Source organism: Haliotis rubra, unplaced genomic scaffold (genome assembly GCF_003918875.1).
Source record: "Haliotis rubra isolate DU_JTF1 unplaced genomic scaffold, ASM391887v1 Scf138, whole genome shotgun sequence".
In the NCBI taxonomy this organism is placed as follows: Eukaryota; Metazoa; Mollusca; class Gastropoda; order Lepetellida; family Haliotidae; genus Haliotis; species Haliotis rubra.
The window spans coordinates 1,874,156-1,899,598 of record NW_025765314.1 but is presented as its reverse complement, the minus strand read 5'-3'; the positions used below and the strand labels follow the sequence as shown (position 1 = coordinate 1,899,598).

General features: G+C 41.7%; 2 protein-coding genes across 2 annotated transcripts in view; both read left to right on the top strand.

The window, feature by feature from the left end:
- Nucleotides 1-387: 387 nt before the first annotated feature.
- Nucleotides 388-10,414, top strand: LOC124268398 (mucin-3A-like). Its single transcript, XM_046703363.1, has 11 exons — nucleotides 388-421; nucleotides 1,975-2,201; nucleotides 2,894-3,005; nucleotides 3,728-3,901; nucleotides 4,269-4,495; nucleotides 5,188-5,299; nucleotides 6,022-6,195; nucleotides 6,590-6,816; nucleotides 7,242-7,353; nucleotides 7,714-7,887; nucleotides 10,020-10,414. The coding sequence occupies exons 1-11, from the start codon at nucleotides 388-390 to the stop codon at nucleotides 10,412-10,414; spliced, it is 1,968 nt and encodes a 655-aa protein (XP_046559319.1).
- Nucleotides 10,415-13,636: 3,222 nt separating this feature from the next.
- LOC124268397 (dentin sialophosphoprotein-like) overlaps nucleotides 13,637-25,443 on the top strand; it is a 27,406-nt gene continuing 15,599 nt past the window's right edge. The window contains exons 1-2 of the mRNA XM_046703362.1: nucleotides 13,637-14,228; nucleotides 14,521-14,700. Coding sequence (XP_046559318.1) covers nucleotides 13,637-14,228; nucleotides 14,521-14,700 — 772 coding nt within the window. The remainder of the gene's footprint in view (nucleotides 14,229-14,520; nucleotides 14,701-25,443) is intronic.

Sequence of the window (25,443 nt, the reverse complement as noted above, 5' to 3'; positions counted from 1 at the left end):
CATGTTATAGCACATATAAGTATATTTTGTCCCTTTTGTTTTAATGTCAGTCTTACTTTTGCAAGTGGGACGGCTAATGCTGTGCAGGAAGGTCGTTGAAAAGTACATCGGTACCTAAATCCACTGCTTACAAAGTGCTGGTTTGTGTTTTTGTTCAAATGCCGCCTTACACTTCACGTATTCCAAACGAAAGACATAGGTTTATCGACCAACAGACGTCAATCATTAAAGGGTATAAGCCGTAATCCTTTTAATCACAGATGTTAATGATGTCATGAAATATTGCTTATTGATGTCACCTTATTCGTGATGTTACTATATTTGGACACACGCTGTGACACGGGATGCCTCCATTGGGATTAAAACATCAGATATGGCTACGATTTCATGAAAGAGACTGAGTACAAGGGGAATCTTGACGGTAAGGTAAAATGTACATAACGCATGAGAAAATAGATTGTTTGGTATGTACAGGATTAAAATTAGATATATGCTGCCTTAAACGTTTCTTCAAAGTGTTTGTGACCGAGGCCACGCTGGGAAAGGACACACTCACATTTCCGCGATCACTATTTGATAAAGATACCTGATCATGTGTATTCTCATTGCAGCAGATGTTTCCTTGAACATGGACACGGTTTTACCGTTTTACGAGTCAACGATTTACGGATTTGTCACAGAACCGACATTTGTAACAAAGAGCTGTGAAATACATGTTAATTTTAACAGAGGAGCACGATCATAATGATCGTATACCATTGTCAAAAACAATCGATTACCTACAATGACGTACAAATCACAGTTAGCGGATGCCTGTCCTTAATATCTCGAACATTGTTCGTAAAGCATCAATGTTGTTGATGGATATTGTTTGTTCGAATTAAATCAAATTATTTTGTCTAGTTTCAGAAAATGGTTAGTCTTAATTCCGATAAAAAGTTGTTCTTTTACCCACAGGTCGGTTTGGATTGGTCCGTTGTAGAAGTCATGGACACATATTTTCTACTGCATTCTGCTCACATTGGTTTTACTCACGGACAACGTCAAGGCACAAGGTATATACAAACACGAGATGCATGATGGTCCAATCCCGCGACCTTCGTCAAATGTTGGGGTCATTTGTATGTGAAGGTCTATATGTCTGTTTGCTCGGTTGTTTTAATCACAACTCATAAGCATCCCAATCTATTCCTAGCTGTTAATAATAGTGTGAAACAGACATTCTGGTGATCGACAACATAAGCAACAATTCACCCCATGAGATTACGATGACGACGCTTTCCAGCTGCTCATTCCCAGAAGAAGTTGGTGCCGAACTATTCAAAACCGAAACTCACATGGGGTGCACATAGCGTTTGGCACTAAAGAATTGGCCTCTTTCACATCTGCTATGTGTTAGATCCCAGTCAGAAACATCCACACCCTTTCTGGATAACACTCTTTGTTTGTCATCAGTTGCGTTGTTTTGCGTTTCTTTTTGTCTAAACAGTTTCTCTGCAGATTTGTTTTGTGCCTAATTCACCATAACTTACTGGTTTTAACAATACCCTTCAAATTCAAATTTCCAATACAAAAGGATTTCAGATGCTGAACATTGCTGCGGATGTCATAAATTCCACACCACGATTTACACAACTTGGTGACAGTTATTGCCTACGCTAAAAACAGTTGATGATTTTCTTTAAGCTTTTGTCCTTATAATTTGCACACTTCGATAACAAGCATATCAGTCACAATGACGCACATTCAAACAAAATCGATTTCGACATTTAGAATTTATTGCTTTCGTTCCTGATACCAAGGAGTGAGTGCCAAGCCAACATTAAATATCCAGATCACAACTAGGTTTCAGGTTGTTTGGGTTAATTAAGTTGATATTTGTACAAGTAGACATCTAAACATTCTTCGTTTACTTAAAACATACAAGAACTGATTCATACAAGTTGTAATGCTTGAGTCCATTTTAATCTTCAGATTTTATTGCCTTCATTCCTGATACGGAGTTCATCTTTGAGAACAGAACCGACAACTGTGTAACGTTGATGCGGGCCGGATCTGCGAATGGAGATATCACAGTTTCTTACACCATTGGAGGAATCGGCATCACATCCCCTGACGATTTTGTAGCTGGGGATTTCCAAATAGTTTACCCAGCAGCATCAAGCACAATAAAAATCAACGTTACATTTAATGATAACACAGTAAGAACTTTGAATCTTCTGATATATATATCTTTCCCTCGAGGGCCTTCATTGGTAAATATGTCCATATTGGGTACTGAACATGACAGGCTTTGTCAAAGCTCAAAGCATGTTGATACAAGCCAACATGATAACTCGAGTCATGTTGAATTGATGTCGTAACGTTTCATTCCAAACTACAACAGAACAAGAATGTTTTAGTGTTTCTGATAAGTGTTCATTGTGCTCATTCATTTTGACATGCCCTTTCAAATGCAAACCTGATCAACTCGACATGCTAATGAATAACCTGAAATGGATCGCAAATAGCATAATTGCACATGACGTTGTCTGAGGCACAAATAGCTACAAATTTGCCTCATACTATATTCTATCACTGACTTTCATATCTTAAAACGTCCCTCCTGTCAATGTTTCATCCTTTATAAAAATGAAAAAGCAGCACACAAGACAAAGAGGATACATTATCTCAGTTTCTTGATACGTCTACGAATCACGCCTATTTTAGGGGTATTGAAAAACATTTGAGTTGCTGGAGGATGTGTACATTCGGTGAGAAAAAGGAACCAATCAAGAGATAGGATATGCCTATATGGGCGTCAGTGAAGGATTGTTAGCATTCGACTTCCAAATTGTCCCACGGATTGTTGTAGCTACCTCAACCATATAAACATTGCACACTCTTCATTAAGGTCTGTGACACTGGCACTCGACTGATAAATGTGACCCTCACAAGCTTAGATAAAGGATCCCTAACTGCAACGCCTCTCAGCAAGTTTTTCCAGGTGCTCGATGACGATGGTGGTGAGTCAGTATAGCTAAATCCGCACTTTGATGCCCGTCACCATGCAGCTGTATATAGTAACTACTTACAAGTGTATTTATCATTCAGATATTACATACCTAAATATCACGTTGATATGTGATCACACGCTCGTGTAGTTGAACCAATTCCTTGAATATATTTTGGATTAAAACAAGGGAATCATTGTACAATGTTATTATCTGAGTAAAACGCCTAATAGAAGTCCATTTATGGACACCCAATAGATGTCTTTTTATGGACAATTATATGCGTGATTACACAGGCGCATTGTGATGGATCTGATTAAAATATTGTTGTAATTAATGATAGCATTAAGAATACAAATATGCTGAAAATCCCATATGATTATACACAACATGAAGGCCAGAGAATTACCATTAATAACGAAAAATGACGTTTAATGTCTGCAGGTGGCGGCATAAGCACAGAAACTGTTGTAAACGTTGAGATTGGTGTTGTACCATTGTTAATCCACTGACGATATAATCTTGGATCACAAAATTCCTTTGGCACATACTTTAAGTTTGAACATCAAAGTCGTGTGCACTCAGTTCCAATTATCTTCCCTACTGATTGTTTGTTTGTCTTAATTACAGATGTACAGTTGCCTTTTATTAAATCATGTTGTGAATAGGTTTCCTCCAGTTTATGCCATTAAAAGGTCCAATGTGAAGGCTGCTTTATTGGTGATCTGTTACAGAGTGGACCGAATGGACAACTGTACTAGGCGTCTGTGACTGTTCCACGAATATCCAACTACGCACCAGAAATAGAACATGTGATGACAAAGGGCAGTCCTTTCGAACTTGTGTTGGTGACTCGAGCGTGTTAGATACCATCGATTGTTCTGGTGATCCTAACTGCACATCTCCAGGTACGAATCACTCACTTTGCACTGAAATGTATGCAAATGCTTAATCGTAGATTTTCATGAACTGGTTGATCGTCTTAATTGTTGTGCTAGTCAAAAGTGATACAAAACGTTTGTTTGGCTTCCGTGTGGATCCTCAAGTACTTGCGTTTGGTTTGAACATTTGGGATACTCCAACTGGAAATCAATATGTAATTTTGGGGAGATAGTCACCATTACTGCTAACATTAAATATCCAGACCAAAACTAGGTTTCAGGGTGTTTGGGTTTATTAAGTTGTCATTTGTACACTTAGATACACATTTGCTAAAAAAACACACAACTACTGATCGTTACAAGTTGTAATGCTTGAAACCATTTTAATCTTCAGATTTTATTGCTTTCATTCCTGATACGGAGTTCATCTTTGAGAACAGAACCGACAACTGTGTAACGTTGATGCGGGCCGGATCTGCGAATGGAGATATCACAGTTTCTTACACCATTGGAGGAATCGGCATCACATCCCCTGACGATTTTGTAGCTGGGGATTTCCAAATAGTTTACCCAGCAGCATCAAGCACAATAAAAATCAACGTTACATTTAATGATAACACAGTAAGAACTTTGAATCTTCTGATATATATATCTTTCCCTCGAGGGCCTTCATTGGTAAATATGTCCATATTGGGTAATGAACATGACAGGCTTTGTCAAAGCTCAAAGCATGTTGATACAAGCCAACATGATAACTCGAGTCATGTTGAATTGATGTCGTAACGTTTCATTTTAAACTACAACAGAACAAGAATGTTTTAGTGTTTCTGATAAGTGTTCATTGTGCTCATTCATTTTGACATGCCCCTTCAAATGCAAACCTGATCAACTCGACATGCTAATGAATAACCTGAAATGGATCGCAAATAGCATAATTGCACATGACGTTGTCTTAGGCACAAATAGCCACAAATTTGCCTCATACTATATTCTATCACTGACTTTCATATCTTAAAACGTCCCTCCTGTCAATGTTTCATCCTTTATAAAAATGAAAAAGCAGCACACAAGACAAAGAGGATACATTATCTCAGTTTCTTGATACATCTACGAATCACAACTATTTTACGGGTATTTAGAAACATTTGAGTTGCTGGAGGATGTGTAGATTTGGTGAGAAAAAGGAACCAATCAAAGAGATGGGATATGCCTATATGGGCGTCAGTGAAGGATTGTTAGCATTCGACTTCCAAATTGTCCCACGGATTGTTGTAGCTACCTCAACCATATAACATTGCACACTCTTCATTAAGGTCTGTGACACTGGCACTCGACTGATAAATGTGACCCTCACAAGCTTAGATAAAGGATCCCTAACTGCAACGCCTCTCAGCAAGTTTTTCCAGGTGCTCGATGACGATGGTGGTGAGTCAGTATAGCTAAATCCGCACTTTGATGCCCGTCACCATGCAGCTGTATATAGTAACTACTTACGAGGGTATTTATCATTCAGATATTACATACCTAAATATCACGTTGATACTTGATCACACGCTTGTGTAGTTGAACCAATTCCTTGAATATATTTTGGATTAAAACAAGGGAATCATTGTACAATGTTATTATCTGAGTAAAATGCCTAATAGATGTCCCTTTATGGACACCCAATAGATGTCTTTTTATGGACAATTATATGCGTGATTACACAGGCGCTTTGTGATGGATCTGATTAAAATATTGTTGTAATTAATGTTAGCATTAAGAATACAAATATGCTGAAAATCCCATATGATTATACACAACATGAAGGCCAGAGAATTACCATTAATAACGAAAAATGACGTTTAATGTCTGCAGGTGGCGGCATAAGCACAGAAACTGTTGTAAACGTTGAGATTGGTGTTGTACCATTGTTAATCCACTGACGATATAATCTTGGATCACAAAATTCCTTTGGCACATACTTTAAGTTTGAACATCAAAGTCGTGTGCACTCAGTTCCAATTATCTTCCCTACTGATTGTTTGTTTGTCTTAATTACAGATGTACAGTTGCCTTTTATTAAATCATGTTGTGAATAGGTTTCCTCCAGTTTATGCCATTAAAAGGTCCAATGTGAAGGCTGCTTTATTGGTGATCTGTTACAGAGTGGACCGAATGGACAACTGTACTAGGCGTCTGTGACTGTTCCACGAATATCCAACTACGCACCAGAAATAGAACATGTGATGACAAAGGGCAGTCCTTTCGAACTTGTGTTGGTGACTCGAGCGTGTTAGATACCATCGATTGTTCTGGTGATCCTAACTGCACATCTCCAGGTACGAATCACTCACTTTGCACTGTAATGTATGCAAATGCTTAATCGTAGATTTTCATGAACTGGTTGATCGTCTTAATTGTTGCACTGGTCAAAAGTAATACAAAAGGTTAGTTCGGCCGCGGTGTGTATTCTGAAGTACTTGCGTTTGGTTTGAACATTTGGGATACTCCAACTGGAAACAGATGTGTAATTTGAGGAGGTGAGAATGGGGATGGGGGTGGTGGGGCAGCCCATTACTGACGATATTAAATATCCAGACCAAAACTAAGGTATCTGGGCTAATTAAGTTGTCATTTGTACACTAAGATATGTACACCATCTTCCTTTACTTAAAACAGACAAGTAATGATCGTTACAAGTAATGTAATGTTTGAATTCATTTTGATCTTCAGATTTTATTGCTTTCATTCCTGATACGGAGTTCATCTTTGAGAACAGAACCGACAACTGCGTAACATTGATGCGGGCCGGATCTTCGAATGGAGATATCACAGTTTCTTACACCATTGGAGGAATCGGCATCACATCCCCTGACGATTTTGTAGCTGGGGATTTCCAAATAGTTTACCCAGCAGCATCAAGCACAATAAAAATCAACGTTACATTTAATGATAACACAGTAAGAACTTAAAATCTTCAGATATATATCTTTTCCCTCGAGGGCCTTCATTGGTAAATATGTCCATATTGGGTAGTGAACATTACAGTATATATCAAAGTTCAAAGCATGTTGATACAAGCCAACATGATAACTCGAGTCATGTCGAGTTGATGTCGTAACGTTTCATTCCAAACTACAACAGAACAAGAATGTTTTAGTGTTTCTGATAAGTGTTCATTGTGCTCATTCATTTTGACATGCCCTTTCAAATGCAAACCTGATCAACTCGACATGCTCATGAAACACCTGAATTATATTGCAAATAGTATTGGGATATGCCAATATGGGCGTCAGTGAAGGATTGTTAGCATTCGACTTCCAAATTGTCCCACGGATTGTTGTAGCTACCTCAACCATATAAACATTGCACACTCTTCATTAAGGTCTGTGACACTGGCACTCGACTGATAAATGTGACCCTCACAAGCTTAGATAAAGGATCCCTAACTGCAACGCCTCTCAGCAAGTTTTTCCAGGTGCTCGATGACGATGGTGGTGAGTCAGTATAGCTAAATCCGCACTTTAATGCCCGTCACCATGCTGCTGTATATAGTAACTACTTCCTGCAGCTTTCTATTATTCAGATATAACATGACGATATTTTGGAGTTAAACCAGGGAATCACTCTTCATTTTTATCTGAGTAAAATGCCTAACAGCTATCTTTTTTTCATTTGACGAAATGCGATGGGTCCAATTGTGATAATGTTAAATTACGTTTTAGCATTATGAAGACGAAAATGTTGAAAATGTGATCTTTTTGGTACACGTACAGAACGTGAAAAACGCTTTTCACGTCTACTGTTGTAAACGAAACCAAGTCACCTTGCCTTGCCATATTTGTGGTGTGCTTCAGAGTGGACCGAGTGGACAACTGTACTTGGTGTCTGTGAATGTTCCACCAGCACCCAACCGAGGACGAGAAACAGAACATGTGATGACAAAGGGCAGTCCTTTCGAACTTGTGTTGGCGACTCCAGCGTGATGGATACTGTCGACTGTTCTGGCACTCCTATTTGTACCGGCACAAGTAATTTCTGCATATGTACCATTCAGTACCATTCAGTACCATAATAATCGTCAACGCTAATATTCGTATCTACACAAAAGGATTTCTTAAGGCCTGATATTGGTAAATAGAGTAATAAATAGAGGCTTGAAAATCGATGACAACACAGGTGTTCGCGAAACCCGTTCTTGCTTCTTTTGACTTATGGTCAAAACCGATTTAAGAAATTGAAACTGATGATGCTATTGGCTTCTTTAACTTGATTCCTATGTACACGTGATCTCAAGACCCCTGATGCTCAATTTTGGTAAAGTCAGCATCCGGGGGGAAAAGAAATTCGATGTGAAAAACTTTACTTACGGATTTTAATTAAAAAAAATATCGACGTTATGTGCACGATTGTGAAAATAAAAGAATATAACAATATAATATGACCCCCATCTCTATCTCCAACCCCTTGAAACTGCCGTGGATCTGGTTTCAATGACTAGTCATGATACGTCAATCACGCTCATGTGATTCCATCAAAAGCCAAGACTAATTTATCCCTCGACATACACTCTTAAAAAAAAGAAACGCACTGGCCCAAAATAGGGAAATGTATTCTAAGTATTAAAGTATATATAAGTCGTTCAAGCTTGAACATGGATGAATGAAATTCGTCACAGGGGTGAACATAAGTATTGTTGCCATTGTCAGCATTGATTCAGTTCACTTACTGCACATGTGTGGACACTAGGGGGCGTTCAGGTCAGTACCTTGTGACACCACCCCTTGCAGCCGTCACTGCCTTGAAAGGGATTGCACAAGTCGTTGGATTTTTGGGGAATTCTTTGCCATTCATCCTACAACCCGTTGGCAAGTTCTGCAAGTGTCTGAGGACGATGGTGACGTTTACGGACGCATGGATCAATTTCGTCCCATAGATGCTCGATCGTGTCCAGATCCGGCGATTTGGAAGGCCCGGGAAGGCATTGACATTTGCATTGGCGAGATAGGCGGCTGTTACACGAGTTGTGTGGGGTCGAGCATTGTCGTGTTGAAACAGCTCCCTCTGGAGTGGGATCAGGTGAGGTCGCAGAATCTGGTGGATGAAGCGATTTGCTGTAAGGTTGCCTTGAACCACCACTAGATCTGATTTACCCGTAAAGGACACTTCCCCACACCATGACGCTCTCTCCACCAACTCTGTCCACCTGTCGAACGCAGTTCGGCGCAAAACGTTCGTGTCGACGTCGATGAACCAAACGCGTCGCCAGCTGCACAGGTTCCATGCCTGTACCCTGTTGCACCACTGGACACGTCGCTGTCCGTGTAGTCGTGTCAGGGCACGTCGCTGTCCGTGTAGTCGTGTCAGGACAGGACCAACCTTTGGTCGATATGCTCGAATTCCCACTTCTGTCAGACGATTTCTAATGGTTTGGTCGGAAATTTTTCGAAGACCAGGTACATACTGTAGCAAATCGGTGATGGAGGTGAAACACTCGTATGAATCGGGCCGGAGCATGAGTGGTCATTCTTGACCTTCCACTTCTGGGACGATCTTGGGTCGAATTGAAACGGGCATATCGATGCCATAATCGAGATATGGTATTGTGGTGGATGTTGAAGTGTGACTCCCTTGCTTCCAAACCCCCAATGGCGAAATTTCGGTCAGAACCATTCAATCTTGGCATTTTTTATCTTCGTTTACATCGTAAATTTCGTAATGAAATGATGAATTTGGTTTGGCCTTTCATAGTCGATGTCTCTGCTCATGTGTCCAACACGTTGCACGTGCCTAATGTGGAAAACGTTTTCTGCATGCACTTTTCATGTATCGTTTTCATTCTTTATGACAAACGTTTACAAACACATTTTGGAGCGCGTTTGCGGGCAATACACAACAACCACGATATGATTAACGGGATTCAAACTAAGAAATTGTCTTAATGACGATTGCTGTCAAAATATATCGAAATGAAACGCTGAAAACGTCGATGCTTTTTTTCTTCTTTTATTTGAAGAGTGTATTACCTTACAAATACAGTGTTAAACGGTTAATTCATTCATCATATTAGTATGTCTTACATTTGATAATTATCCAGCATCTGTATTGTAAATAAACAGAAACTAGCAGCATTGTATTCACTCTTTGCTGATATTTCTTTCAGCCACAGCTTTACCAACACCAACGACAATAACAACAACGCCAACACTAACCACAACTACAACATCAACACCAACAACCACGCCGACGCTAACCACATCTACGTCATCAATACCGACCATCACACCATCACTTACGACAACAACGACATCAACACCATCTACAACACAATTGCAATCCACAACGTTTACACCAACCACAACTCCATTGCCAACTACAACGGCACTGCTAACAACAACTACAACATCAACACCAACAACCACGCAGACATTAACAACAACAGCAACATCAACACCAACAACCACTCCGACGCTAACCACAACCACAACATCAACACCAACAACCACTCCGACGCTAACCACAACTACAACATCAACACCAACACCACGCCAACATTGACCACAACTACGACATCAATACCAACAACCATGCTAACATTGACCACAACTACAACATCAACAGCAACAACCATGCCAACATTAACCACAACTACGACATCAATACCAACAACCACTCCGACGCTAACCACAACTACAACATCAACACCAACAACCACGCCAACATTGACCACAACTACGACATCAATACCAACAACCACGCCGACATTAACCACAACTACAACATCAACACCAACAACCATGCCAACATTGACCACAACTACGACATCAACACCAACAACCATGCCAACATTAACCACAACTACGACATCAATACCAACAACCACTCCGACGCTAACCACAACTACAACATCAACACCAACAACCACGCCAACATTGACCACAACTACGACATCAATACCAACAACCACTCTGACGCTAACCACAACTACAACATCAACACCAACAACCTCTCCGATGCTAACCACAGTTACAACATCAACACCAACAACCATGCCGACAATAACCACAACTACAACACCAACACCAACAACCACTCCGACGCTAACCACAACTACATCAACACCAACAACCACTCCGACAATAACCACAACTACAACATCTACACCAACAACCACGCCAACATTAACCACAACTACAACATCAACACCAACAACCACTCCAACGCTAACCACAACTACAACATCAACACCAACAACCACGCCGACATTAACCACAGCTACAACATCAACACCAACAACCACGCCGACATTAACAACAACTACAACATCAATACCAACAACCACTCCGACGCTAACCACAACTACAACATCAACACCAACAACCACGCCGACATTAACCACAACTACGACATCAATACCAACAACCAAGCTGACAATAACCACAACTACGACATCAATACTAACAACCACGCCGACAATAACAACAACTACGACATCAACACCAACAACCACGCCGAAATTAACAACAACTTCAACATCAATTCCAACAACCACTCCGACGCTAACCACAACTACAACATCAACACCAACAACCATGCCAACATTAACAACAACTACGACATCAATACCGACAACCACTCTGACGCTAACCACAACTACAACATCAACACCAACAACCACGCCGACAACGACAACAACTACAACATCAACACCAACAACCACGCCAACATTGACCACAACTACAACACCAACAACCAAGCTGACAATAACCACAACTACGACATCAATACCAACCACGCCGACAATAACCACAACTACAACATCAACACCAACAACCACGCCAACATTAACAACAACTACAACATCAATACCAACAACCACTCCGACGCTAACCACAACTACAACATCAACACCAACAACCATGCCAACATTAACCACAACTACGACATCAATACCAACAACCACTCTGACGCTAACCACAACTACAACATCAACACCAACAACCACGCCAACATTGACCACAACTACGACATCAATACCAACAACCACGCCAACATTAACCACAACTATAACATCAACACCATCAACCATGCCAACATTGACCACAACTACGACATCAACACCAACAACCATGCCAACATTAACCACAACTACGACATCAACACCAACAACCACTCCGACGCTAACCACTACAACATCAACACCAACAACCACGCCGACATTGACCACAACTACGACATCAATACCAACAACAACTCCGACGCTAACCACAACTACAACATCAACACCAACAACCTCTCCGATGCTAACCACAGTTACAACATCAACACCAACAACCATGCCGATGCTAACCACAACTACAACATCAACACCAACAACCATGCCAACATTAACCACAACTACAACATCAACACCAACAACCACGCCGACATTAACCACAACTACAACATCAACACCAACAACCACGCCGACATTAACCACAACTACAACATCAACACCAACAACCACTCCGACGCTAACCACAAACTACACACAACATCAACACCAACAACAACCACCTCCGACAATAACCACAACTACAACATCAACACCAACAACCACGCCGACATTAACCACAACTACAACATCAACACCAACAACCTCTGCCATGCATTAACCACAACTACAACATCAACACCAACAACCACGCCAACATTAACCACAACTACAACATCAACACCAACAACCACGCCGACGCTAACCACAACTACATCAACACCAACAACCACTCCGACAATAACCACAACTACAACATCAACACCAACAACCACGTCGACATTAACAACAACTACAACATCAATACCAACAACCACTCCGACGCTAACCACAACTACAACATCAACACCAACAACCACGCCGACATTAACAACAACTACGACATCAATACCAACAACCACTCTGACGCTAACCACAACTACAACATCAACACCAACAACCACGCCGACATTAACAACAACTACGACATCAAACAACAACCACTGACGCTAACCACAACCAACAACCACTCTGACGCAATAACCACAACTACAACATCAACACCAACAACCACACCGACAATAACCACAACTACAACATCAACACCAACAACCACGCTGACAATAACCACAACTACGACATCAATACCAACAACCACGCCGACAAATAACAACAACTACGACATCAACACCAACAACCACGCCGAAATTAACAACAACTACAACATCAATTCCAACAACCACTCCGACGCTAACCACAACTACAACATCAACACCAACAACCATGCTGACATTAACAACAACTACAACATCAATACCAACAACCACTCTGACGCTAACCACAACTACAACATCAACACCAACAACCACGCCGACATTAACAACAACTACGACATCAATACCAACAACCACTCTGACGCTAACCACAACTACAACATCAACACCAACAACCACGCCGACACTTACGACAACAACGACATCAATGCCATCAACAACACCATTGCAAACCACAACATTCATACCAACCACAACTCCATTGCCAACTACAACTACAACCACAACTGCGACATCAACATCAACATCAACACCAAAACCAACAACAACGCCATATCAATCGACAACAGTGACATCAGTCCCAACACCATCACTTACAACAACGATATTTGTACGAACAACAACACCTTCACCAACCACAACTGCGACATCTGTACAAACCACAACACCATCGATATCCACAAGTCCTTGGTCAGCCTGGACGGCACGAACGCCATGGACAGCCTGGACAGCATCAACACCATGGACGTCCTGGACGGCACCAACACCATGGACAGCTTGGTTGGCACCAACTTCATGGACTGCCTGGACGGCACCAAAGCCGTGGACAGCCTGGACGGCACCAACGCCATGGACAGCTTGGTTGGCACCAACCCCATGGACGGCCTGGACGGCACCAAAGCCGTGGACAGCCTGGACGGCACCAACGCCATGGGCAGCTTGGTTGGCACCAACCCCATGGACGGCCTGGACGGCACCAAAGCCGTGGACAGCCTGGACGGCACCAACGCCATGGACAGATTGGTCGGCACCAACTTCATGGACAGCCTGGACGGCACCAAAGCCGTGGACAGATTGGACGGCACCAACACCATGGACAGCCTGGACGGCACCAACTCCATGGACAGCCTGGACGGTACCAACACCATGGACGGCCTGGACGGCACCAAAGCCGTGGACAGATTGGACGGCTTGGACGGCACCAACTCCATGGACAGCCTGGACCGCACCAAAAGTATGGACAGCCTGGACGGTACCAACACCATGGACAGCGTGGACGGCACCATCGCCATGGACAGCCTGGACGGTACCAACACCATGGACAGATTGGTCGGCACGAACGCCATTGACAGCTTGGTCGGCACTAAAGTCACGTGAGTTTTGTAATATATGTGCTTCATTGCGATTACATGAAGTTTAACTTGTGTCATCAGATGGAAGGGCCAAGGGGCCATCTATGTGGTATTCAGTAGAGGGGTGAGATTAGGAATGGGGACCATCCCAACTGTAACCTTAGACCCACTCTCAGCCAGAGAATATTAAACAGTCCGTCTCTGAGAGCAAGGCAACTTGTTCAAGCTCCTTCTTCTCTTTGTCAGGATGCTACGGCCCCTGGGGGTGTTGGGAGCCTAGGAGGTGCTCGGTGACGTGTGGGGAGGGCGTGACGATCGAGAAGCGAACCAGAGAACTGATGGAAACACCCACTAGTGACTGTGACGGCCCACTTGAGGAGCAGAGACAAGCAGCCTGCAACATGGGTGAATGTGATGCGGATACAGGTGCGAGTCAGATGTGAAATACATCATAGTCATCATCATCATCATCATCATCATCATCATCGTCGTCGTCGTCGTCGGCGGCGGCGGCGGCGGCGGCATTCATCATCATCATGCATAAAACATCATCAATGATGTATGTACTATTCAAGAATGATTCTTTCAATTGTGTAAATGATTTTGCAATGCATTGATCAATAATCACATACATGAGATGCTACTGTGACGTAAAAGTAACAGTTACGAATCATTTGTTTCTATGGAAACAAGATCAGGTATCATTGCTTGTAGGAGCTATCTTGTGAGTGAGTGGGCTAGGTGTTATCCCAGTTTGAGCTGTATCTTCTTAATCCCAATGTTTTGGAGTGTGCTGATCTGAGCACCCCCAACTATGTGAATAGATCACCGAAATTATTGACAGTGGTTGCAAAAGTATTTGAAATTTACAAACATTATTTTAACAAGTGCTTACTTAAGTATCCCTCACATGTGCATATATGAATATGAAGTTGTTTCCACTATCATGTAAGAGCGTTTTTGCAACTATATAGATGTTGGCGAGTGGACCACATGGGTTGGAGTGTCCCAGTGCTCAGCAACCTGCAATGGGTATATGACCCAGAACCGCCGCAGAGCGTGCACGGTACCCACGGGCTGCTCTTGGGACCTGATTCAGTCCAGACAAATGTTATGTTCACATCAGTGCTGGTAGTCGAGCTGTCAGGACGAAGGTATGTAGTTTTCATGAATAATTATGTACTTGTCGTCATCTGTGAAGCTATCACAGACATATACTTATCGTCATCTGTGAAACCATCACAGACATATACTTATCGTCATCTGTGAAGCTATCACAGACATATACTTATCGTCATCTGTGAAGCTATCACAGACATATACTTATCGTCATCTGTGAAGCTATCACAGACATATACTTATCGTCATCTGTGAAGCTATCACAGACATATACTTATCGTCATCTGTGAAGCTATCACAGACATATACCTATCGTCATCTGTGTAGCTATCACAGACATATACTTATCGTCATCTGTGAAGCTATCACAGACATATACTTATCGTCATCTGTGAAGCTATCACAGACATATACTTATCGTCATCTGTGAAGCTATCACAGACATATACTTTATCGTCATCTGTGAAGCTATCACAGACATATACTTATCGTCATCTGTGAAGCTATCACAGACATATACTTATCGTCATCTGTGAAGATATCACAGACATATACTTATCGTCATCTGTGAAGCTATCACAGACATATACTTATCGTCATCTGTGAAGCTATCACAGACATATACTTATCGTCATCTGTGAAGCCATCACAGACATATACTTATCGTCATCTGTGAAACCATCACAGACATATACTTATCGTCATCTGTGAAGCTATCACAGACATATACTTATCGTCATCTGTGAAGCTATCACAGACATATACTTATCGTCATCTGTGAAGATATCACAGACATATACTTATCGTCATCTGTGAAACCATCACAGACATATACTTATCGTCATCTGTGAAGCTATCACAGACATATACTTATCGTCATCTGTGAAGCTATCACAGACATATACTTATCGTCATCTGTGAAACCATCACAGACATATACTTATCGTCATCTGTGAAGCTATCACAGACATATACTTATCGTCATCTGTGAAGCTATCACAGACATATACTTATCTTCATCTGTGAAGCTATCACAGACATATACTTATCGTCATCTGTGAACTTATCACATTCCTGTATCTTACCGAGATCAGAACATTTGAAACTTGTGTCTTTTTCTGATTTATTTTCAGATTTGCTGCGATTTAGGCATTCCTTTGCAGATATCGATGGTTTGAATGTTTCCTAAATGCATAAATTATGTATGTTGCAGCTAGCATTTTTGTTTACTTTTTTTTATCACACCAGACTCAGCAATACACAGCCGTTATACTGCCTGTGTGTATTGGACCCTATTACATCTTAGCAATAACAAAGAGGTAGGAGTAAGTGAGTCGAACTTCTGGGACCACCTTTGAAGATTCTGAATTGATCTTCACCAATTCATATGCTTTCCGTGGGTTCAGGCGGCCAGGCTTCCCGACTAGAACGATGCTCATGACGTCATACACTTGACTGTCTGGTCCAGACCTCCAACAGTGACGTATAAAGTATTTTATTAACGAAATACGCTTCACCTGAATGCTCTCCCTTACACCAGACCAAGGTAAACAAATGAGCCTGTCATACAATGGAGACAATGCAGTCTTACTCCTCGTCTTGCTTTGGCAATGTTAGACAGAGTGATATTATACCAAGTTACCCATGTAGGGAATCGAACCCATGCTTTTGGCGAGACCCGTAAAACACTTAGTATTTAAGCCACGATATCGCCAGCAGTTTAACTATTGACATGTCTTGATAAACATGTTGGTGTGTGTCAGTAAAATATTGATAAACAATTATACAACTTGTTGGCTTACAAATGTCACATATCCATTTAAGATCTAGATTTGCCGTGGGCTTGAAGGGTTTACTGTGACCAGCTGTGTCATGCTTCAGAGTTGCATAGTAGTTAGTTGCGTAGTAGTTGGGTAAAATGACGGAGTCAGCGGAATTCACACCTACACTATCACTTGGAAGAAAACAAGTACATGTTAAGGCATCCATAATGTTCGTACAACCAGAGTATCTCGGATAGGTACGCACACATGAAATTCATATTTTGTTTCAGAAGCTTAAATATTAGACGTCAACACCAGGGAATACACAATCGCTTATTAATGGATTCCATTGAACACAAAGAATAAAGGACCCGTTATAAACTAACGCTTGAATATATATACGTTTGATTGTAACACAGACCAGAGAACATGGGGAAATCTAGACTTGCTGCATTTAGGACTTTAGCATTGCAGGGAGGGCTAGCCCGTAGGGAAAATACTATGGTTCAGGGACTGTGAGACTATACCCGTGAAAATTGTGAGTAGATAGGTATTGAATCCTAGAAGAGATAACGCGACAATGTCCCTTCTAGGATTACATAGATAGGTATTTGCAAAAAGTGTAAGCATGACCTTCCCAACCCGTCACAAATACATGCACAGTCAGTTGTTCCCCTGAAAAGCAAAGCGGTATCATATCATATATTTGCTTTCAATGATATCCCGGCCTGCGTTCTGAACACGAAACACTCAGGAGAGTCTAGTTATATTTTTTCTGATTTAACCAATTGCCCTATTGTCATGTTAATGATTTAATCGTTTCCATTAGGCGTGTTTGGTTGAGTGAATAAGAAGTTGTTATAAAGGCACTTTCAACAGTATTTCTGTTATACCTCGCGTTGGGGAGGTGGTACCGAACCCCGAACGATGCAGGTGTAAAAGTCAATAAGATGGGTATGCAGACAAACCTGGAAACGGACAATCGAGATACCAGCCCATGATGTTCAACGTTTGACAAGCCCATGTGATACAGCTCCGTACAAAGAATCGTAACGCTTCCCATAGAATCGAGGCACCATCTCATTTGAAACTCCTTGTTGACCAACATGCTCAAAACAGCTCTGTAACTCAGCAGGAAATCAAATGTGAAACCATTGCGTTATCGATTATGTTTTGACGATAACGAATGAGGACACTTTCAGTGATTACCAATGTTCCTGTTGTTAATGGTAGATTGTTAGCATTAGTGTTGCATATGTCGGCAAAGGGAAATAAGGCTTAGCCTTTCAAAGTTGACGTTTATCACTGACTTCCGTCCATTTCTCTCTGGACACTTTCGGCAGGATATCTCTTTGACAGTCATATTTTCCTTCGAAAACCTCATTCATTGATCAACTGATGCCTATTGGGTTGTTGTTAACAGGTGGCATATTGAGTCTTTCCTAAAATAATGATATTTGCTTATCAACAATTCCCATATATAGAAAAACTAAATTCGTGATCTATCAGTAATGCATGAAGTAGTTACCGGGAATAAGGAAATCGTGTACTGGAAATATAAAGAGATCTGACCATTATTAAGTTAGGTAAACGTTGGTAGAATAATGAAAGTACATATCTGCCGTAGTTGAGCATGTTCATTGATCATTGTCACATGGTGGCAAGACAAACATCAAACATGCGAGTGTTGTGTCCAGCTTCTCACTCTGTAACATCAAACATGCGAATGTTGTATCCAGCTTCTCAATCTGTAACATCAAACATGCGAGTGTTGTGTCCAGCTTCTCACTCTGTAACATCAAACATGCGAGTGTTGTGTCCAGCTTCTCAATCTGTAACATCAAACATGCGAGTGTTGTGTCCAGCTTCTCAATCTGTAACATCAAACATGCAAGTGTTGTGTCCAGCTTCTCACTCTGTAACATCAAACATGCGAGTGTTGTGTCCAGCTTCTCAATCTGTAACATCAAACATGCGAGTGTTGTGTCCAGCTTCTCACTCTGTAACATCAAACATGTAAGTGCTGTGTCCAGCTTCTCACTCTATAACATCAAACATGTAAGTGCTGTGTCCAGCTTCTCACTCTATAACATCAAACATGCGAGTGTTGTGTCCAGCTTCTCACTCTGTAACATCAAACATGCGAAGTGTTGTGTCCAGCTTCTCAATCTGTAACATCAAACATGCGAGTGTTGTGTCCAGCTTCTCACTCTGTAACATCAAACATGCGAGTGTTGTGTCCAGCTTCTCACTCTGTAACATCAAACATGCGAGTGTTGTGTCCAGCTTCTCACTCTGTAACATCAAACATGCGAGTGTTGTGTCCAGCTTCTCACTCTGTAACATCAAACATGCGAGTGTTGTGTCCAGCTTCTCAATCTGTAACATCAAACATGCGAGTGTTGTGTCCAGCTTCTCACTCTGTAACATCAAACATGCAAGTGTTGTGTCCAGCTTCTCAATCTGTAACATCAAACATGCGAGTGTTGTGTCCAGCTTTTCAATCTGTAACATCAAACATGCGAGTGTTGTGTCCAGCTTCTCACTCTGTAACATCAAACATGCGAGTGTTGTGTCCAGCTTCTCAATCTGTAACATCAAACATGCGAGTGTTGTGTCCAGCTTCTCACTCTGTAACATCAAACATGTAAGTGTTGTGTCCAGCTTCTCAATCTGTAACATCAAACATGCGAGTGTTGTGTCCAGCTTCTCACTCTGTAACATCAAACATGCGAGTGTTGTGTCCAGCTTCTCACTCTGTAACATCAAACATGCGAGTGTTGTGTCCAGCTTCTCACTCTGTAACATCAAACATGCGAGTGTTGTGTCCAGCTTCTCAATCTGTAACATCAAACATGCGAGTGTTGTGTCCAGCTTCTCACTCTGTAACATCAAACATGCGAGTGTTGTGTCCAGCTTCTCAATCTGTAACATCAAACATGCGAGTGTTGTGTCCAGCTGCCCATGCTTAAACATCAAACATGCGAATGTTGTATACAGCTTCTCACTCTGTAACATCAAACATGCGAGTGTTGTGTCCAGCTTCTCAATCTGTAACATCAAACATGCGAGTGTTGTGTCCAGCTCACTCCATCAAACATGCGAGTGTTGTGTCAGCTCACTCTGTAACATCAAACATGCGAGTGTTGTGTTGTGTCAGCTTCTCTCAATCTGTAACACAGTGTCAAACAGCTTCTCACTCTGTAACATCAAACATGCGAGTGTTGTGTCCAGCTTCTCAATCTGTAACATCAAACATGCGAGTGTTGTGTCCAGCTTCTCACTCTGTAACATCAAACATGCAAGTGTTGTGTCCAGCTTCTCAATCTACAACATCAAACATGCGAGGGTTGTGTCCAGCTTCTCAGTCTGTAACATCAAACATGCGAGTGTTGTGTCCAGTTTCCCATTCTCAAACATCAAACATGCGAGTGTTGTGTCCAGCTTCTCACTCTGTAACATCGAACATGCAAGTGCTGTGTCCAGCTTCTCAATCTATAACATCAAACATGCGAGTGTTGTGTCCAGCTTCTCAATCTACAACATCAAACATGCGAGTGCTGTGTCCAGTTTCTCAATCTACAACATCAAACATGCGAGTGATGTGTCCAGCTTCTCAATCTGTAACATCAAACATGCGAGTGTTGTGTCCAGTTTCTCAATCTGTAACATCAAACATGCGAGTGATGTGTCCAGTTTCTCAATCTGTAACATCAAACATGCGAGTGTTGTGTCCAGCTTCTCAATCTGTAACATCAAACATGCGAGTGTTGTGTCCAGCTTCTCAATCTGTAACATCAAACATGCGAGTGTTGTGTCCAGCTTCTCAATCTGTAACATCAAACATGCGAGTGATGTGTCCAGCTTCTCACTCTGTAACATCGAACATGCGAGTGTTGTATCTGTAACATCAAACATGCGAGTGCTGTGTCCAGCTTCTCAATCTGTAACATCAAACATGCGAGTGTTGTGTCCAGCTTCTCACTCTGTAACATCGAACATTAGAGTGTTGTGTCAAGCTTCCCACACAGAAACATTAAACGCGCTTGTTTTGTCCCAATGGGAACCATCAAACGTGCCGGGATTTCTGTCTCAGGATCTCTATCTAAGGATTATGCTCGTGTTTTCTTCTCGAGACCATGACGTAGTTTGCAAATTTTAGCATCAAATTACCGGCAGCTTCTATGTTTAGAGATCAAATAAAGATCACCGTCGTGGACAACAGATATAGTTTTCTGCTGACTATTTAACCAGCAGATCTCCTACCTCTCCTTGTTTAATTACGTTTCTCGGGGAACCAGACCAGGCGTCATGTTTTTCGGTCGGAAGCTTGTCATCCGGATATAGAGTGGGTAAGAAAGGTAAAGTTGGAGACAAGTGTGGTAGTCCAGTGTGGAAGTCAAATGACCATAAGCTAAATCAGGACACTGCGTCCATATGTACTCGACTGAATTAGTTCACTAACTGTTTTGTAAAATGTTAATGTGAGTATACTTAATAGTTGCGCATGTACATACGGTTCGGTCGCCAGGTGGTGGAAGCATTCCCCCGTAACTCCAATCGAGTCCGCCGGTTGGATAAAACCACTCACATAAAGGAAGTGAATATTCGAACTTTAGAAACTTAATATCACTCTTGCCCAAAGGTTTTCTTATCAGGTGTATGATATTTAAGGCCTTGGCGAAGCTTGCAAACCGTTTTATGGGTTGTATGTGGAGAACATTTCCAAATTTGACGCATCACCATCGCTATGTGACTTGTACCCAAGTTCCCGTGTGTGTTTTAATATGTGTCATGGCTTTGTGTGTGTTTGTGCCACTCGCCCTTTTTTTACCAACATCCGGTTTCATCACAATTGTATAGCGATTATTAAACACATGTTCATAACACATTCGGAGCCGTAAAGTGACCGCTTTCATCAGACATTCGCTTTCCCCATTTTCCAAGCACCTGGTGTTGTCGCTGGTGTTTGGTGTTCTTTCCCATGGGTTCTAACCAGGTGTTCGCCTTAAGCAACCTCTGGAAGGTATTATTTCAGGATAAGCGAGAAGATGGTCGGTTTATATGCTGCTGTTGTCGTTAATATATTTATGCATGTAAAAATTCTTCTTTCGCTATTATTTACGACAGCAATAGTTATAGTCAGTTAAAGGTTTTCACGAAAAGCTATGTCCCAATCTTCAAAGACCGCAGAGAAACGAAGTCTGTCTGTCTTTTTTGTTAACAGTCGTCAAATGTCTGTATAGTTCTCCGAACATAAACTGTATCACTGTGATGTTTGACAAAAAATACTAAAAGGTTTATGATCTTTTGTGGAATGCAAAAGCGTTAAATCAATATTGCACACTGTGAAATGTGAATGCCTTTGATCTCAGCGCTAAACTCTCACACTCTCTACCGCAATGTATCGAACAGTTCTAGTAATCTGTATGAATCTGTAGCTGAGAATATTTATTACTTTTTTGGTCCGTGCCTATTGGCCATTTATGACTGTTAATAAGTCCAATTTCAGTGTGACATCATGCATTCTCATTTTTACAAATATAATTGGAGATGGATTTGTCCATTTGACGTCACATTTGGGATAATGAATTCCACATTGTTCGACATGTTAAGACGATTGATCATTCGAAAATGTAGAGAGTAATTAATCTACACACAGCTCAGAATTACGTATTGTCAGTCACTCGTGGGTTAAAGCTGAAAGGTCAAACCAAAGATCACCTCACTCTGGACAGATAATCCATACTTCCTCGTGGCTCATTAACATCATTAGCATGTTCTCACCATGTCGATATGGTACCCTCTATCTTTGCATCCTATATCGTTTTGGTTTAACATATGTTATATTTGGGATTACACTTTCTTAGTAAAGTACAGATTCTAGTACTTTTTGGGTTGTGTCCTGTGTTGGTTTATATACTGTTGGCGCCTAACATTCGCGTACAATTCCACAATCATCATGCTATTCACGACATCCACTCTCAACACTGTAAGGGATATTTGTGGTATTTTGACAGCAATACATAACATGTGTGACTTGTAAGTCACAATAAAACATTATAGTTTGTTTTGAAAATATATATCCGAAGTTCTCGGTGAGTCCTTTCTGTTATACGTCAGTCTATTCTATTGAGCTGACCTTGAAGGTCTAAGGATGTAGTGAAGAAGTCATTACAGCAACAGTATGTCCCAGCTTGTTGACAGGAAGCCTGCTTCATGCGACTCAAGTGTCGGTGTGGTCAGCCTGAGCCTGAGTGAGTGAGTGAGTGAGTGAGTAAGTGAGTGAGTGTGTGAGTGAGTGAGTGAGCGTGGTCTTACGCCGCTTTTAGGAACATCACGGCGGGGGACACCTGAAATGGGCTTCACACATTCAGCGCGGACTGATGAGGACCGGATGGTAAGACAGCAGCGTGGAGCGATCTGAGCAACATGTGTTCTTCACTCGATCATCGATACGCGATTATATATCGGTGTGAAATGTCGGCGTCTATATTTGGATACCCTTCGACCGTTACACACACACGCACACACGCACAGACAGGCAGACAGACACACAGATACATACTAACACACTGACATACACACTCACTTATTAGCGCATATAATGAAGAACAAAGAGATACTCAGATCTTTATCTTCGTCATTCCATGAGCAATTATGCGAAGTACGTGGATGTATGTTATTCACGTTGGTATTTACAAACTATTTGCTACCTTTCGTCACAACGCTCTTGTTTTCGGCGAAAAAAGGCGTTAAACCCAACTAGCCCACTAACTCTTGTTTTCAAACAAAGACGCTTTGGCCTCAACCTAGGTTGTGATTAAACCATGCGCCGTTCAATACCAGAGTCGTAATTGATATGCAGCTCCTTCACGCGCAGACTTTGTAGTGTTCTGAAGCGGGCACAAAGGAATCCCTTTCACGATGTATGATTGGAAACCTCAAGGGTGGAAACGTCCGACCTGGATAGCCTTGGAACGAGTCAGATCAGAACCAAACAACAACGAGTTTCAAAAGAGGAATGTGTTCCATTTAATTACTTTTATGCCATAATGCAACACGAGGGATGAATGGTTAAAGAACCTCTGAAGAGTGAAGCTGATTGGTTGTAGAACTTCTGAAGTGTGAATCTGACACCTTGTAGAACATTTACGGCAGGCACAATACACACGCTGTTGGTAGTCACATACGCTAAACCGTTTATTGTAATCGATATGAACAAAACATTTGATTTCACCTTCTAACGTAATTTATAAATGAAAATATGCTTCCCAAGCATGTTCAGCCACAGCAAGACGACATACCACTCCAGTCGTTCACCTTCCATGAACACGTATATCTCTGACTGCTGATTCCAATTCAGTGATTGTCCGTAATTCGATTATATGCTAGACAATCTACTGTCAGATGCTCTTTCTTCAGAGGGCAACGACCGAGATAATACTAATACTTGAGCACATACAGCCGGTTAAACTGTACACGTTGTCTCGTCTATCCCGACCTTTGACAGGATAATCGTCGTCACGTCTGCGGATCTAAGAGGATCGTTTGTCAGTAAGACGTTTATGGTCTTAAAGGATCCGTGACAAACCACAACAACACAGAGCAGAGATGTTGGAGTTCGCACCCACGCCTTTGACTGCCCAGGATTGTCATACAGTATATCTGACATAGAACACCAGTTACCGGTATATGTAGGCATACTGCCTGGTATTATCATGCAGTGTACCTGATATAGAACACCAGCTATATGTAGGCATACTGCCTAGCATTGCCACACAGTGTACCTGACATAGAACGCCAGTTACCGGTATATGTAGGCATACTGCCTGGCATTGTCACACAGTGTACCTGACATAGAACACCAGTTACCGGTATATGTAGGCATACTGCCTGGCATTGTCACACAATGTACCTGACATAGAACACCAGCTATATGTAGGCATACTGCCTGGCATTGTCACACAGTGTACCTGACATAGAACACCAGCTATATGTAGGCATACTGCCTGGCATTGTCATACAGTGTACCTGATATAGAACACCAGCTATATGTAGTCATACTGCCTGGCATTGCCACACAGTGTACCTGACATAGAACATCAGCTATATGTAGGCATACTGCCTGGTATTGTCACACAGTGTACCTGACATAGAACACCAGCTATATGTATTCATACTGCCTGGTATTGCCATGCAGTGTACCTGATATAGAACACCAGCTATATGTAGGCATACTGCCTAGCATTGCCACACAGTGTACCTGACATAGAACACCAGCTAC